This window comes from Phoxinus phoxinus, assembly GCF_949152265.1.
Source record: "Phoxinus phoxinus genome assembly, chromosome: 11".
NCBI classification, from domain to species: Eukaryota; Metazoa; Chordata; class Actinopteri; order Cypriniformes; family Leuciscidae; genus Phoxinus; species Phoxinus phoxinus.
The window spans coordinates 13,987,205-14,005,337 of NC_136886.1; the positions used below are offsets into that span (position 1 = coordinate 13,987,205).

The window sequence follows — 18,133 nt, forward strand, 5'->3', positions numbered from 1 at the left end:
AGTAAGATAAACAAACATCATAAATAAATACATTTGAAGTTTGAATGTATGATCTGAATGACCAACATCATATAGACTTATTCGCTATCCTGTTCTTTATATTACAGATATATCCTTCTGTGCAATGCTCTGTTCCAGTATTCTTCTCTTGGTCTGTCTTCCACTGTCCCTTTTTTTCTTCTTTTTCTGAATTAATTTTCAGCCAAACCTGACGACAATTAATATATATTTTTAAATGTAATACATTTAAATTAATTTAATTTAGTTAATTAAGTTTACATGAAACTCCACTTGTTTTACACTCCATTCCCAAGATACTCCATTACATCCACAAAAGTCTAATGTAGCCTAGTTTTAAAAGTGATTATTTACTACATTTAATTTGAATTTAAATACCTACATGATCCGGAGTCTTCCGTGGGACTTTTATAAGAACTTTCCAGCCATTTTGCGTGCTCGGATGTGTCTGGCTTCACATTTCCACACGCGTTGTAGTGACCTTCTGCTGACTAAATCTACGTTTTATTTTAGGACGTTATGATATGAAATCAAGGTATGTTTTAATAAGTTTAATCGAATACTGTTTGTATTGTGCTGTTAGGTTCTATAATGTACAATTCAGTTCAACTTGACATCCGATGTGATTCCAGACAGCACTTCAGCAACTGTCCTTAAACGAATGATTAATGTGTTCATATTATTTGAATTGCAGGTAAAATGTTGGCCAGTATAATCGGACGTCACATCCTTGGCAACTTTGGGGTGAGTGAAACATGTTACCCGTCAAATTTTCTTTTTATTCTATTATTTTTTTCTAATTGTATTTATTTATTTATTTTATTTACGCGTGTTTCCGTTATGAATAACACTCCGTATTACCTAAATGTAATAGACCTCCAACACGTTATGTATTTTTTTTTAATGAGAATCCTCATCAAGATGGAAGAAATTGTTTTAATTCACATTTGTTCTGTTCAGGTGTCCAGAAAGTTTGCCTGTTTTGGGCAGTGGACCACTCATTGTTCAACACTGTTCACTAGAGGTTTATATGGACAGTTGCCCCCAAGACATGTTGCTGGTGCTGTTCTGGGAGTGCAGTCATTTCACTGGTCTGGCCAGAGACTGAAAAAACGGCCTCAGGAAGAAAGTCTACCAAGAGAACTTGATTTGCTTCGTTATGACATGAGAGACCTAAAGAAAGCTCCAAAGCCGGCCCTCTATCTCGGATTATCTGGTCTCATACCTTTTGTATCCGCTCCTCTACTTATGGCTTTCACTGAACTGTATCTTCCTGAAGTTGCCTTTGCTCAAGTTGCATACGGAGCGTCCATTGTTTCCTTTCTTGGTGGGGTACGCTGGGGTTTCGCCTTGCCTCCTGGAAGTCCAGCAAAACCTGACTGGCTCAATTTAGCCAACAGCGTGATTCCCCCACTGATTGCTTGGACAGCACTCCTTTTTTGCCAGGACATTACACAGTCTGCTGTAATTGTGATAATGGGGCTTGGGATATCATTGCATTATGACCTGTCCCTCCTGCCCACATACCCCGGCTGGTTTAAAGCACTGAGGACAATCCTCACAGCTGTAGCCTTTTTCTCCTTGATAGGCACTGTTGTCATTAAGCAGTTTTATCCTGAGAAGAAGTATTTCTCTGATAAATGATTTATGTATATTTGTAATGTGTCAGTCCATTGATATTAAATACGTTAAAAGTGTCATCACTAATAATGTGTTACATCATGTGTTACATCATATACACCATGTTGAATCACTGAATCTTTCTGTTTTTTTTTCCCATTCATTTCTGACTCCATTCTCTTACTTTTTTTATTTATTAAATAGATATTTGGGTTCCTATTGGTATATATGCCAAACAGGTATTCAATTGCTGTAGTGACTTCAAATGACAATGGACTTTTTTTCTGACTTTTAATATAACTTCACATACTGCGTCAGTTAGATTGTGATAAGTCAAATATAAATACTGAAATAAAATCTAGAATTGCATACTCAAAAGTATTTTTTTTGTGTGTGTGATTTTGAACAAAAAATCTTGCAGTGCAAATGCAAAAATGTTCAAAATGGAACTGTATTGTATTGAACAAGCAAACTTTCTTTTGTATCTATCTTTTTCAATATTTTTTTAGCTAATTTTAGTGTAGTCATGTCATTCATATACTGTAAAACCTAACAGTTACTAAATAAAACAAGTTAATTTTACTCATTTATTACTTAAAGTTCATTGTACTTAATATAACAATTTTTATTTTAACTCAATAACTGATTATACTAAGTTGAATTCAAACGGAATGAGTTACAGTAGATTTCTAGATTCCAACATGCTTTGCGTCGGATTGTTAAAGGAGAGTATATTTTAAAATGAAGTGTTATTTTATGTTATTGATCAATGTTAATATATGGGGTGATCTGTTAGTGTTTAATGTTCTGTTTGTTTGAATTTAAAAGGGTTTCTGTTATGTCCTTGGGGTGGTGCTGAAAAGTAAAGCCTGTGGTTAGTTTGAAAATTTAGTAAAAGCAATGGCTGTGATCCTGCGAAGGCCGCGAAGGTCTGATTGAGCGTTGTTAAATGGGACGGTCTGTTCTTGTCTCCTAGCAACTGTGACAGCTGTCGTTGATGAGTGACAGAAATGTTTGTAATGGACTTTTTTGAAAGTTATTAAACTTATATTAAACCGTCTGAAAACAAAACAGGGATCACAAACTGTCTAAATACAGTCTCAGAATTAATGGCACCCCTGGTAAATATGATCAAAACTGGCTGTAAAAAATAAATCTGCATCGTTTATCCTTTTGATCTTTCATTAAAAAAATTGCCAAAAATCAAACCTTTCATTGAAGTAAAATAATTGAAAGTGGGGGGAAATCACATTATGAAATAAATGTTTTTCTTCAAAACACGTTGGCCACAATTATTGGTACCCCTAGAATTTTTTTACGGGTAAAATATCTCTGAAGTACATTCCCATTAATATTTACCTTTTTTTAGCACACCAGGGTGACTAGGAACACAAACTTGTCCAGCCATGACTTCTTGTTTCACAGGAGTTTAAAAATAAGGAAACACAAAGGCCAAATTCCCTTAATCATCCATCACAATGAGTAAAACAAGAATATAGTTCTGATGTGCAGCAAAAGATTGTTGAGCATCACAAAATAGAAAGTAGCTGTAAGAAAATAGCTATTTTCAATAGAATTGAAAATCCCCATTTTGACCATCAGGGCAATAATTAAGAAGATGTTACGAATCTGCCAGGAAGAGGACGTGTGTCTATATTGCCTTAATGGACGTTGAGGAGGAAAGTTTGAGTGGCCAAAGAGTCTTCAAGGATGGAGAATTGCAGAGATTAGTTGAGTCTTGGCGTCAGAAAGCCTATAAAAAAAATTCAAACAACCTCTACATCCCCACATGTTGTTTGGGAGGTTTTCAAGAAAAATGCTCCTTGCTCTTCCAAAAACAAACTCCAGCAGATTCAGTTGTCAGACACGACTGGATCTTCAAACGGCACAGGGTTCTGTGGTCAGATGAAACTAAAAAAAAGAGCTTTTTGGCAGCAAACACGCCAGATGGGTTTGGTGCACACAAGGATAAAAAGTACCCCATGTGTACAATTTAATATACCATTGGATCTTTAATGTTGTGGGCATATTTTTCTGCTGGAGGTCCTGGACTTCTTGTTCAGATACATGGCATTGTGTATTCTATCAAATATCAACAGATCAAAAATCAAAACCTGACGCCTTCTGCTAAATTTATCTAGATTGCGAAAAATACTTAAAAGGGTGCCAATAATTGTGGCCAACGTGTTTTGGCCGTGTTTGGTGGGCGTTCTGGCGCAATATGGCTACCGTCGCATCATCCAGGTGGATGCTGCACATTGGTGGTGGTTGAGGAGATTCCCCCTTATGTAAAGCGCTTTGAGTGCCGACAAAAGCGCTATATAAAATTGTAATGAATTATTTTGGAGAAAAACATTTATTTTATAATGTGATTCCCCCCCCCCACCCCCACTTTCAATTCTTTTACTTCAAAGAAAGGTTAGATTTTTGGCAATTTTTTGAATGAAAGATCATAAGGATAAACAATGCAGATTTCTTTTTTATAGCCAGTTTTGATCATATTTACCAGGGGTGCCATTAATTCTGAGCACGACTGTATGTTTCACCACTGTCCATTTATTTATATAAGTATATAAATAATTGGTGGTGGTTGAGGAGATTCCCACTTACGCAAAGCACCTTGAGTGCCAAGAAAAGCACTATATAAAATGTAATGAATTATTATTATTAATAAAGTTTTATTTTTGTTTTTCACATTTGTTTCATTAGATATTTAAGTAAGTTGAAACCCAACACTTACGTTTGTTAATTTTGTTAATTTCTCTCAAAAAAAGTCCTGTTGTCACTGGCATGCAATGAATTCTGGGGTAGACAAGGCCACAAAGGATCTATCTGCTGTCTCCTTCATTTCATGAGAAACGAAGGATGAATTTGGAGGCCGCGTTTGAAGGATCCTTCGAATTGGGACAACATTTGTCGTGCCTCGGTGACGCAATCGGCCTTCGAAGGATACAGCCTTTGAAATGGGACACAGTCTATTTGCTTATTTCTTGCATGCAGGTGTGCTTGTGTTTTTGACAATTAGTAATAATTAACAGTAAACGATTTGAGTTAATTTAAAGGTTTTTATTAATTTAATTAGGCCTAAGTTTCAGCTACACAAAGTATTTAAGTGGTATCGTAGTTTAATATTATGTGGACTTAAATGGAATAAGTTTACAGAACTAAAGCATAGTTTTTCAATGCTTTATCTATTTTTTTAAGCATTTGCTGGCAACTGTAGACTAGAGTAGACTAAGATTCTAAGATCTACCTTTCAAGAATCCATGTACCAAAAGACTGTTGCCTCATGATATTCCAAATGATTGTTTCTTTTTGAGGTGCCCGACGCCCCTCCTACATCACAATTTTTAGAATACAAGCCAAAAACCATGGCATGTGGCTCTGTTCACCAATTCAGAATTGAGTGCTCCCTATGTAGCTTATTCAATTGACACATACATTTCCATAACACACATGGCGACCTTGTCATTGAGTCTAATTTAATTATAATTTGAATTTCATTTAATATATTTTATAATAAGAAAAATTAAGTCTACTTCTCAGGTTTCTTTTTATCTCAATAAAAGACTTTCAATATAGTTTAATGCAGAATGAAAATATAATAACTGTTATCAAAAAACAACAACATCTCTTTAGTCTCAGCAGATGGCAGCAAATACTAAGTAAAGTCGTATTTCACCAAAAAGAGATATTTTTTCTTGCCCCTTCTAAACCATTGGAGGATCAGCCCTCTGGTGTGCAATGCAAGACTCCCCCACTTGACTCGGCTCAGTCATACAGACTGAACTGAGATCAGCGCTCCTGTGTATCTGCGATACACCACACTTAGACTGCTCGTAAAGACTGAACTCAGATCAGCATTTGGCGCGCACCCACCGTCGTTCACTCGATCCGAGCTTCAGGAAGCTGCTAGGTTTCCTCCCCGGAGAAAAGCGACGACATGGACCGGCTTTGAGTAGCAATTATTTCTGCCACCGAGCCGTTTCCCTGCAACGGCTGGGTTTACGTTTGAAGAAGAGTGAAGTTGGAGGAGAAAAGCAGAGTTCGTGCCCGCATGATATAATGATCTGTATCAAAACAGAGCTCGCGCTCGAGACCTGACTCACTCACGAGACATGATGAACAGTTGAGCTCGCGCTGTGTTGTGGCTCCGCGGCAAAGTAACGTTATCTCGTCAGTCTGGCGGTTGACTGAATGAAAAAAATCGTGGTTTTTAAGGTTTTTGTTATGGCCGAGATAACTGCGGAATGCTAAAGTATTCGTTTTCAGAGAAGAGAAAATCCGCTGGGTTATTGGACACTGCAACAAGAAGCACGTTGGAAACGCGGCGTTTTTCAACGTAATGGTGACCTGTCGTTATCATTTCACATTGACAGACACGAGACCGGCGAGTTTATTTACACATTGTTTTTAAACAGTCACTTCATTTTTGTAACCCCGAAAAGACGTTTATTTTGCGGATGTTGTCAAACTTTTATCAGCAGACAGTTAGCGAGCTAGCGAGTTCCGCCGGCTGATTTGCCGCGCTAAAGTCGCATAGTTTAGTTAACGTTAACGTTACGTTACATAAAACTGAAGACAAAACAGTATTTGAGGGGAAAACTGACGGGCTGTCAATGTCATGGCAACTCGGATTGTTACTTAAGGTCGAGACGAGAGATCAACACAAAAGCCAAGGTGTCGAACCTGCTGTCACTACTGATTCTGTCTTTGTGTTTGTGGACCAAAGTTGAGGAGAGAGCACCATGTATCAGAACAAGACCTGTTTCACCATCTAATGCACTGACCATCGGATTCATCGATACATTACTATTGTAGATTATTTCTCAACCCCCATCCATTAGAATGAAGGGAACCGAGAGCAAAAACAAAAGGAAACTCTGCACCTCTGAGCAGCGGGAGAGCAGCACTGAAGGAAAAGACGAGGTGAGTGACAAAGATACATGGCATGTTTATTTTAAAATGCAAGGTAACTTAAACATAACACAAAACAAATGCAGTCCTTTTAGATAGTGGTGCATGTGACGCAGCTGCCCTGCAGAATGAGCGCAGTGCATTCATTCAGTCCACCAGTGAAGAATCTGCTTATAGATCAAGTGCATTATGGTATTGAAGCTTTTCTTACAAAAATCCCCCATCAAGTGATATAGTGAAAGCAGGAGGATAACGTTACAGAGAAAAAGTGCAAGGTCGTCTGCTTGTGTATAGTAACGTTACTTTTTATAGCTAGCTCGCATAGCATTCAATTGATGATGAATCAACTGTCTTCTTTGTTTTGTTTAAATTATTATATAAGACTAGTTTGTTCAATTGCATTATATTCCAGACTGATGGAATATTATTAAAAAACAATACACACCCAGGACATAATCCATGCACACTGGGTTTTGTGTGTTTTTGCATTGTCTATAATTAGCTTTGTACACTTATTCGAGTAAGTTTATGGGACTTGTTCAAGTTTATTACCCTCATTATATTTGTTTTGCAAGAGTTTTATTGGCTCCTTGTTTTCTGACAATGTGAGTCTCCTGTTATCATTGATGGTGATAGGACAGAGTGACACTGGAGGTAAAACAAGGGGAGTACTCTTAGTTATTTTGTGAAACACTCACATTTTTAGTGTTTCCTAATTTTTACAAAAAGTGCAAAACCATTCTGATGAAATTCTTAATGAAGAAATTTCTTATGTGATTTCTTCAGTTTATTTTCACAGTGTCTATTAATTAAGTGGAATTCAACTAATATATATACATTGATTTCAAAGTGGCTGTGTGTGCAATATAATGAAAACGAAAACGAATGTAATTCATCCTAGCGAGGCCATAAAATGAGAAGTGATGCAATACATTGTTCCAAGATTGTTCAGAGTACCGACTAGATTAAAGTAAGAAATAGTGAGATCATAAAGTTGTTTTTGTAACATGAGTTTTTCATATTGAACATAGCACTGCCTGCGCTCATTCCTGTCTTTAAAGAGCATCAGTCTGGTCATTGGTCAAGCATTATTTTGTTTTTGAACTATCAAAATGTCTGGCTCGTGTTCACTCTAATGTTTTGGCACGTTTTGTCATATACCAGTCACATTGTAGTGGCTAAGAGAGGAAGTCAACTTCAGTCTTTATGTGATTTTACTTGTGATTCCGTGTTTAATGTTATTCATGGTTCTGCCTGATGAGATCATAAAGGGAGTGGCACAGTTCAGGTGAGCCATTAGTCTTATTTCTAACCTGAGCCGGATGGCAAAGCGACCTAGAGTGCAGAGATCATCACAAGATGTAAAATCCTGTGTTTTCATGCTTTTTGCCTTTTTAATGAAGTGCTGCATGGCCTTTTGTCCAAAAGTGCAAGTGCTTTAGGTTACAATACATGGTGTAGACTAGAGTACAATAAACCTGACAAGTATTCTGACATGTAAGTTTCAGATTTTTGAGGGAAAATGTGTGCTTATTATTAACGATTAATTTCCAGAATGTGAATATAACACCTGAAAGAAAATCTCTTCCAACATATAAAAAAAGAAGAAGAAATTAGTCCATGCTTTAGGTTTATGGAAGTTTGCAACTGGATTATAAATTGTGATTTACAGTTGCAATGCAGAACAGTGCATAGTGCTAACAAGAGCCTGGTCCACTGTTCAAATTATTGATATTTCTATTAAAGGAACACGCCGACTTTTTGGGACTTTAGCTTATTCACCGTATCCCCCAGAGTTAGATAAGTCCATACATACCCTTTTCATCTCCGTGCGTGCCGTAACTCTGTCTGACGCACCCACCGCTAGCCTAGCTTAGCACAAAGACGGGATGTAAACGGCTCCAGCTAGCAGACTGCTCCCAATAAGTGACAAAATAATGCCAACATTTACATTTAACAATTAACACGTTGCAATTTGTATAGTCACATCGTGTACAAATAACAAAGGTCACGTCATAAGACACAGTCATCTTCTAACCGTATACATACTGGGAACTATATTCTCAGAAGGCGAAGCACTGGCACTTCTGCGGAGTGATTTGCTCGCAGCGCCTGAGAAACCCCGTGGTGAGGAGCAGAGAGTTCGCTCAGTGTTGCGCTAATCACTCCGCCCAAGTAGCAGTGCTTCGCCTTCTGAGAATATAGTTCCCAGTATGTATACGGTTAGAAGATGGCGGTGTTTCATGTGACCTTGTTATTTGTACACGATGTGACTATACAAATTGCAACATGTAAATTGGAAAATATTGGTGTTATTTTGTCACTTATTGGGAGCAGTATGCTATCTGGAGCCGTTTATCTCCAGTCATTGTGCTAAGCTAGGCTAGCGGTGGGTGTGTCAGAGTTACGGCACGCATGGAGATGAAAAGGGTATGGACTGAACAAACTCTGGGGGATACGGTGAATAAGCTAAAGTCCCAAAAAGTCGGCGTGTTCCTTTAAATGCTCACCCTTTTGATTCATTCTTTTGAATGCTCTCCATGTGCAGTAGGCTAAAACATTTTATCCAGTCCTATTTTATTATAATTCAGAATTGGAATGCACATCTTATAATGTTTGGCTCCTGTTTCTTCATGGGCTCCGTTTTTTCCTTCTTATAACCTTTCAGTGGTGAGCTAAACATCTGTGGTCAGTTTTGTTTTAAGAGACAAACTCTCCCCGGTAGACGTTGAACTATGTTTTAAAAGTTCTTTGACCAGCGGCACAGATGGCTTGGGCTGGTGCAAAAAGCTGTTACACAAGCAAATCCCAACCCAAATCAGCTTTTCAATCCTCGCATTTACAGAATAAATATTTTTGATCATTTGAGAGATGAACTGACATAACCGGACTTGGTTAGATAATGGAAAATGGGGTTACAACATGTTGTTGATGTTGCTGAAGACTAATTCCCTTTTGGCATGTAAGCTCTTAACTCTTATACTGAAATGAGGGCTAAAACAGGCCAGTGCTGTACTGTGAGCCTGTTAAACATTGCTGTCGAGAGCTTTCTGTCACTCTGATCGGTGTAGCATCTGCATCAATAGAGGAGGGTGCCAGATATGCTCCCCAATCATTTTTCAGGGTTGTAAGGTAGTCTGCTAATCAAGTTATGGAGAGTGGCCTCAGTAGACATAGCCTTGAATAGTTGTGTCGTAGTTCATTAGAGAGCGTTTGGATTATCCTTTAACTCTTAGCCTTAATGATATGGTGAATCTATAACTGGGGAATTGCTTCTGTGCACTTAATGAGTCAGTGAAGGGTTTAATCTAGAGCTGCAATAGACAGTGAAGCAAAAGGAAAAGATGCTGTCACTAGTCATCGCATTATGCAGAACTATCATTTAAAAGGCCATGGCCATCTGATCAAGTGCATGTGGTTTCCAATTAAATTATCCAATTAAAATCAGATCTTTCATATTCACTAATTTTCACTCACTCTCTCCCCTCTGTTTCCACACAGACATCTGCTCAGTTGATGATTTCATCATTTGATGTAAAAATGACATTGGTAGTTTTACCTTGATAAGCAAATCATGTTTGACAGTGTGAACACATTAAGTGTGTATTTATTAACACCAATGTGACAATGGCCAAAAACACTGCAAGCATTGAGTTTAGAAGCAATGATATATTGTTGTTCTCATAGGAAGAAATGGAGAGATGCACACAAGGCTGGGTAATGTAGAGAAAGTCCTGACTCTCAGAGGAAAGTAGGAACATTGTCCCTTCGCTGCGTGCTGTTAGTCACACAGCAGGGCGTTTTTTAGTTCGTCTCACTCTGCTGTGCTCAGCCTTTATTTTAGGGGTGTTCATTGGTCTCAACTGAATTGGATCATTTAAAACTCCATGAAATGAAAATAGAAGTTTGAAGTTTTGTGGTCTTTTAGATTAGGTCTACATCAGCTTTGAGGCCATCAATAAGTTGAGGCCACTCTTATTAGTTGACAAATCTTTTAGAAGTTATAAACATTTAAAATTCACAGACTCCCTCTTCCAGGAAAATATTGATGACTAATATTGTGCTTACAGGTGAATACTGTAATAATCCTAATCATATATATAAAATATTGACTTAAAATATTGGCCATTAGTCACTAGCAAACAGAGAATAATTAATCGCTGACATGAGGACCAGATGATTTTTGGGTGATTAGACTTAAAGGAACACTCCGACTTTTTGGGACTTTAGCCTATTCAACTTATCCCCCAGAGTTAGATAAGTCCATACATACCTTTTTCATCTCCGTGCGTGATACAAGTCTGTTTGACGCACCCACCGCTAGCCTAGCTTAGCACAAAGACTGGATGTAAATGGTTGCAGCTAGCATACTAATCCAAATAAGTGACAAAATAATGCAAACATTTTCCTATTTACATGTTGTGATTTGTATAGTCACAGAGTGTACAAAAAACAAAGTCACATAACATGAGACACAGACATATTTTAACTGTATAAATACTGGGAACTATATTCTCTGAAGGCGAAGCACTGCTACTTGGGCGGAGTGATAACCGCAGCACCTGAGACGCGCTCTGAACGAACTCTCTGCTCCTCACCACGGCGCGTCTCAGGTGCTGCGGTTATCACTCCGCCCAAGTAGCAGTGCTTCGCCTTCAGAGAATATAGTTCCCAGTATTTATACAGTTAAAATATGTCTGTGTCTCATGTGACTTTGTTTTTTGTACACTCTGTGACTATACAAATCACAACATGTAAATAGGAAAATGTTTGTGTTATTTTGTCACTTATTTGGATTAGTATGCTAGCTGCAACCATTTACATCCAGTCTTTGTGCTAAGCTAGGCTAGCGGTGGGTGCGTCAAACAGACTTATAGCACGCACGGAGATGAAAAAGATATGTATGGACTTCTCTAACTCTGGGGGATAAGTTGAATAGGCTAAAGTCCCAAAAAGTCGGAGTGTTCCTTTAATTGTTTCCTCTCTGAGTCCCTTATCAGATGTTCAAAATAGGCATGAAAACAGTGGCGCATGCCAGGTGTTATGGATCACATACCACTTCACTGTGTAATCATAAATGACATTTAATTACTGATCCGTTCACAAGCTCTGAAATTTTATGGCACAGCCTTAGTTCTACCAAACCGGTTAAATCAAAACGCATCACAAACACATCTCTGTTATGTGCAGATACTGAATGTGATTAATAAACAAAAGATCTGTCGTTTTTCTGCAGAAAATCACTGAAGCTTATTTAACAAATCAGCCATAACATGTTATATGAATAGAAAATGGTAAAATGTGTGCATTGTTATTGCTCGTGGCGGTGCTGTCTGGCTGTTTGATGGTAGTGTTATTAACTGGCCGCTGACTGGTCTGAGGTCTTATCAAGGTGCACAACTGGGATCAACAGAGAATTGCACTGTTTTATGAGGTAGATCAGATGAGGAAGAGGAATGCTACAAGCGGGAGCCTGTGTGTGTGTAGGAGAACATGTCATAAAAACAGCTGTTTTAATGCAGTGGAAAGCACACTGACTGTTTTACCAGTCACTAGAGAGGGGAGTGGTTCAATCTTTTTGTTGTGTGAAGGGCAAAGAGCACTTTAATGAATAGTCACATTTTCCTTGTTTTAAAGAAACCACTTTATTGTAAGAAATAAAGTAAAAAAAAGTGAGTGTTCATTGATACGTTTTACCTTCTTAATGGGTGTATAGGATCATCAATAGTTGGAAAAAACATCCTGCCATTCTTTGCTTTCCTGTTGAACAATCCACTTTGTCTCAATCCTTTAAGATCACTGGTAGCACAGTTAAACTTCACACAATAGTGTTGTCAAGTTTGTTGGGAGAGGTTTTTTCTCTCTCTCAGTATCGGTATCGGCAGATATTCTTCTGCCTATCGTATCAGCTGAGAAATGTTGTATCGGTGCATATTACATAATTAAAAATGCATTAATATTTTGTGTAGCATTTATTTCTCAATTATTTGACAATCAAGCTAGCATTTAGTAATAGCCGGATATCAGTTAGACAATGCACTGATGTCTACTACGCAAGTTAGCACTTGGTGCTATCGAAACTTTGAGCTTTCTTTATTTGAATATCAACTTAAAGCTGCAGTCCGTAGTTTTTCCTCTTTGTCGCCATCTCTGTTCGAAATCTGCAATTGCAGTTTTTCACAGAATCATTAAGTTTACGTGAGTTGTGCCTCGGCACGGCACATAATCCAATGTTTTGAGGAGAATGTTACTGCTTTAAATAAGTTTTTAAATAAAATAGGCCAGATAATAACATGCCTTTCATTTACTCTTAGATGGTCAGTTTCAATATTGTTTCTGGAATCAAGTTTTCAACATCAAGTTATTGTTTCAAAGAGGATTTTCTCTGCATTCCCTGTTAATTGCTCTGTTACTTGGTGTTATAAGGATTTGTCTTTGCTTCTTTTAGACTGTAGGCAGCCAAAGTCTTTTGTTTCCTAGGGCAACCTAACCTGTCCTCCATCTTCCCTCTTAGCACATTGAGTAATGCCATTCAAAGACTTCTTAGAACTATGGAGACATCTTCGAAAAATATAAATCAATATAAACCTTTTATCAACATTTTAGCAAAGCCTACAGTTACCTCATACACTAATCAAGAAGGCAGTGTAATTCCAAAGAAATCACTGTACATGTTTCTTCCTTTGTTTTACTTCTATTCCCCCATTTTGATTCTGCTCTTCTCTAAATTAGTCCTGCATGTGAAGCGTTTCCTGCTTCTGTTATCAGTCATTTCTCAAAATTGAAAGCTCTCCAGCACCATCATTATTATGGCTGAACACACGTTGTTTGCGCTGGTGGCACAGATGAAAACCACTCAGAGGCACAGTTACTCGACAGCTTCCTTTATCCCTGAATTTGCACACCATGTGTAATTATGAAAAATCTTCTAGATTACAGCACTTGGCATTGCTTAATCCATGTTGTAATAAGTCAACCACTGATAGACTGAAGAGACTAATTATTTTGAGATGCAGGTCTGAATGAATAATATTAACCTTCAGTATGGTGATATATTTTGAGGATGAACGATATACTGGTCATGATGTTTCCGGAGCTATATGGCTGAAGCTTTTGTCTATACTTACATTAGTTTCATAATTTCTTTGTGGTTTACAAATCTGTGATTCAATTCTCAACAATATTACAGTAGAATAGCTTAGCCTACAGTTGTGGTCAGAATTAATGGCACCCCTAGTAAATATGATAAAAAATGGCTCTAAAAATAAATCTGCATTGTTTATCCTTTTAATCTTTCATTCAAAAAATTAGGAATTTAGATATAAGGAAACACAAAGGCCAAATTCCCCTAATCATCACAATGAGTAAAACATAAGAATATAGTTCTGATGTGCATTAAAAGATTGTTGAGCATCACAAAATAGAAAGTGGCTGTAAGAAAATAGCTAAATAATTGAAAATCCCCATTTTGACCATCAGGGCAATAATTAAGAAGTTCCAATCAACTAAAGATGTTATTGAATCTGCTAGGAAGAGGACGTGTGTCTATATTGTCTTAATGGACGGTGAGGATGAAAGTTTGAGTGGGCAAAGACTTTCCAAGGATCACAGATGGAGAATGGCAGTGATAACTTGAGTATCAAAAATATTTCAAACAACCCATACATTAGCCTATATGTTGTTTGGGAGGGCTTTAAGAAAAATCTGCTCTTCCAAAAATAAACTCCAGCATATTCAGTTGTCAGACATGACTGTCTGGAACTTCAAAAGGGACTGGATTCTATGGTCAGATTATTATTATTTTTAGCAGCAAACCCACCAGATGTGTTTGGTGCAAACAGGGATAAAAAGTACCCCATGCCTACGGTTAAATATACTGCTGGATCTTATATGTTGCGGGCCTATTTTTTTGCTGGAGGTCCTGGACATCTTGTTCAGTCCCCTGACCTGAACCCTGTAAAGAAGATGAGTGGGCTGAACTGAAGAGAAGAAACGCCAACATGGATCTGTGAATCTGAAGGATCTGGATTCTGTATGGAGTAATGGTCTCTGATCTCTTGTCAGGTGTTCTCAAACTAATCGGGCATTATAGAAGAAAACTCAGAGCTGTTATCTTGGCAAAAGGAGATTGCAAAAAGAAAAAAGTGAGAAAAGCATTTATTTCATAATGTGATTTACCTCCCACTTTCAATTATTTTACTTCAATGAAAGGTTTGATTTTTGCTATTTTTTTAATGAAAGATCAAAAGGATAAACAATGCAGATACATTTTTTTACAGCCATTTTTTATCCTTTTTACCAGAGGTGCCATTAATTCTGACCACAACTGTACGTCCAATGTTAATTATTGTGTGCACTCGCCATGTTTTTGTGTGCAAATCGGTATTGATTGTGATTCTCTATGTTATGTGGTTCTAGCAAGGCTGGAATTGATGCTGCCCACAGGCAGAATGTAATGATGCAGAAACAATAAACTGACTGAATGACTCTACTGTGCAAAGAGTTCCTGTGCACCTCAACACTTAGGCCTATTGTTGATCCTGTCATTGTTGGAAAGCAAATTACTAAAATATTACATTGACAGTGTATCTTTTTCCCACCCACTATTAATGTTTGATATATAAACCTTTAAAATAATAACAGTAATAGAAACAGTAAGTGTTTCTTACTGTTAAAAACTAGGCCTCTCAATATAAAATAAGCAGATTGGTAAATCTTAAATTTCTAAGTTGTTAAACATTTATGTTAATATCTATGTTAACTTTGACAGTACTAAAAATACATTTTTTTTTTTTTTTTTAAACCTTGGTCTAAGAGACCTGATTTCAGTCATATGTAACTTGTTTTGACAATGTGTTTTATGCATTTTGCATTTTGTAGGGCAGCCTAACAGGTAGCATATGATGCTGGAATGTGTATGTCACACCCACACATCAAAAAGTTTGGGATTAAAACAATGCTGGGTGACTCCAAACTTGCATTTAGAGCTGGATTGTTGAGTACTGTATGCTTCATTGTCAATGTTAGTATATCTAGAAGTTAGACTAATAGCCTCCTCCTGTTTGAATTCTGTGTAAACAAGCACACCGGCTCACACACCCATATTATTACACAGTTTGTTCGGCCACACAGATGGATTTGGATAGTTTGTGTACAAATCAGTTTAATGTTCTGTTTGAGAACTGGGAAAAGCCACACACATTTACATGGAAAACATTCCCCCGTGCTCATCCATCTTACCTGACTCTAAACTGAGTTGTTGACTACAGGGAATATGCTAAACTAAAAGAATCAAGGCTGAGATAAAATTGTTTTGATTGTATTTGTTTGTTGAATGATAAAAATGCACCAAGGGTTGTAGAAAGAGATAAGCTACAAACAAGGCCCAGATTTAGTGAGTGTGTGTTTTAAAACTCACTAATAATGTACTGTAACCAAAACTGCATTTTTATACAGCATTCACACACACAGACTACATTGTTGTTTTGTTTTTTTCCTGCATTGAAAATATTTTGACAGCCACCAAAATACATCGTATTGGTTTATTTAGGCCTCATATCATATTACATATTATTTTTATTTCAATATGAGACCTAAATAAACCAGTTTAATTTATTTATTTACATTTTATAACCAATGCCATAAAGCCCAATACTTCAGCTATGCAGTTAATGAATGCAGTCAGAATTTCTTCTGCTTTGTGTGCTCACCTAACATTTAATATCTGGAGGCATGCAGGGAGAAGCTGATGGGTGTGAGATTTAGCACTGAATCATTTAATGGAAGAGACTTCACAACATAGGCTATAGAATAAAAAAACACATGCAAACATATTCACATATAAGGGTTATACAGCAGCTCATACTGATGAGATGAGAATGATGAAGTCTTATTACCAGTGGGCATAATTTATGTAGAAATAGAATGGAAAATAATCACGTGCTGTTTATGTTAATCAGTTTATGCAAAGTAAAATCCAATTTAATGGCTGGGGTTTTCAATGAGGCGCTAGATTGTGAGAGTCTGGAGTGTCACGCTCCATCGCCCTCTAATTACTGTGGAGGTTTTGAAGTTGCTCTTTTTTAATCCTGCCGGTAGACAGAGATGGGGTGGAGGGAATTAAAAAAAATATAATCTTGCCTGCTCTAATTTTGTAGACACCATCACACCATATAGACCACTGTTAAATTAGTAGTAATTTCAGGAGAACAATTACTGTTCTCTCTTTAAAAAAAGTAGTCATAGTAAAGCTGCGCAATTCTGGATAGATGTAGAATCAAATTATTATTTTTTGTTTCAGATCACGATTCTCCTAAACAACTACCGGTAATCAAAATAACATGTAATTTACTAGAGGTTCTGACAAAATGTTGATTGCTGCAGTCTATTTAAAATGTTGAATTAATCTTAATTAATGATCTAACAAAAACAGTTTGAATGAATGATTCAATGACTCGCTCATAAACACTTCACTTATTTAATTACTGGATGAATCAGTGTTTTTTTGAATGAATCTTTTGAATGAATGATTCAAAGACAAAAATAATTTTATGATAAACACTTTGTTCTCTTTCAGATTGATGACAAATAAATTTTTAACAGTTACACTTGTAGCCGCCAGGTGGCGTAACGATGTAATCGATACAATCGTTATTTGAAGCGCCAAGTTAATTTAGTGTTTATATCCGTACTATAATCTTTTATCCCAGTACTTCTGTGATAATTCGAATATTTGTAACACAGGAATAATAACTATTAAAATATCAGGGTTAATTTTAGTGCCTTTCATAGTGGAAAAACAGCACGAAAGCTATTAAAGTTGCTTTTAAAAAATTTGAGGCATTAAAGACATTTAAAGTTTAATATGCTGATATGTGTCAGTATTCATGGAGTTCAGCAGAGCTGCAAAGCCATCTCATTTCTGATTCCTACCTAAGCTGATGATCATTTAGGCTAGAACCTCAGACACTTTGATGTTAATGAAAAAAATACATGACAGCTATTGTCACAGATTCTGACAGATGGGTAGAAAAATCCTTCAGAGGGAGGCCTTTTCTTTCCACATGTCAGTCGTCTAGTTTAGCACTTATAAAATTCAGTCCTGTGGAAAACAACAAAACAGCATTAGAATATGAATAGAAACATGCAGTTCTCTGTTTTAATTGTTTGCTTGGCTTTATGTCATTAACAGTGGTCTAGACAACTTCTCAAATTTTACATTGCAAATTGATGTTTTCACAAAAAAATTATAGAATGTCTGTATATTACTTATGCAGACTCATGTTGAAGTCAAGTAACAATCCAGGGACGAAAATGTTCTTGCCGATTCAAAGGCCGTTGCCTTAACAAACTAACTTCATTGTTGGTTCATTGTCCAGTGTTTGGAACTGTTGTGTCCAGTTCCCACTGTAATGAATCTGTTGTAGACAGTGATGCTGTGCTTCTGGCTCAGGCAGCCTATGAACTTTCCCTTGATTAGCTCAGTGAAAGGGCATTGCAGTCAAACACAGTGGGGAGTGGACCATCCAAAGGCTTTTTTCTCCTGGTAATGACCTGCGTTGAGCTCGCGGAGACCCAG

General features: G+C 37.1%; 2 protein-coding genes across 4 annotated transcripts in view; both read left to right on the top strand.

Annotated features, from left to right (window-relative positions):
• Window positions 1-438: 438 nt before the first annotated feature.
• tmem69 (transmembrane protein 69) lies at window positions 439-2,217 on the top strand. Its single transcript, XM_079629293.1, has 3 exons — window positions 439-553; window positions 713-762; window positions 979-2,217. The coding sequence occupies exons 2-3, from the start codon at window positions 718-720 to the stop codon at window positions 1,660-1,662; spliced, it is 729 nt and encodes a 242-aa protein (XP_079485419.1). The 5' UTR covers window positions 439-553; window positions 713-717; the 3' UTR covers window positions 1,663-2,217.
• Window positions 2,218-5,481: 3,264 nt separating this feature from the next.
• The window catches only part of mast2 (microtubule associated serine/threonine kinase 2), a 130,278-nt gene continuing 117,626 nt past the window's right edge, over window positions 5,482-18,133 (top strand). For 2 of the 3 annotated variants that reach the window (XM_079628677.1, XM_079628679.1), the window contains exon 1: window positions 5,482-6,567. In XM_079628677.1, coding sequence (XP_079484803.1) covers window positions 6,487-6,567 — 81 coding nt within the window. In that variant the 5' untranslated portion in view covers window positions 5,482-6,486. The remainder of the gene's footprint in view (window positions 6,568-18,133) is intronic. The other variant, XM_079628678.1, reaches the window with a different exon arrangement.

Coding starts and splice junctions, on each gene's coding strand:
- tmem69 (XM_079629293.1), top strand. CDS start 718: ATGTTGGCCAGTATAATCGGACGTCACATCCTTGGCAACTTTGGG. Junction 763..978: donor ACATCCTTGGCAACTTTGGG/GTGAGTGAAACA, acceptor TGTTCTGTTCAG/GTGTCCAGAAAGTTTGCCTG.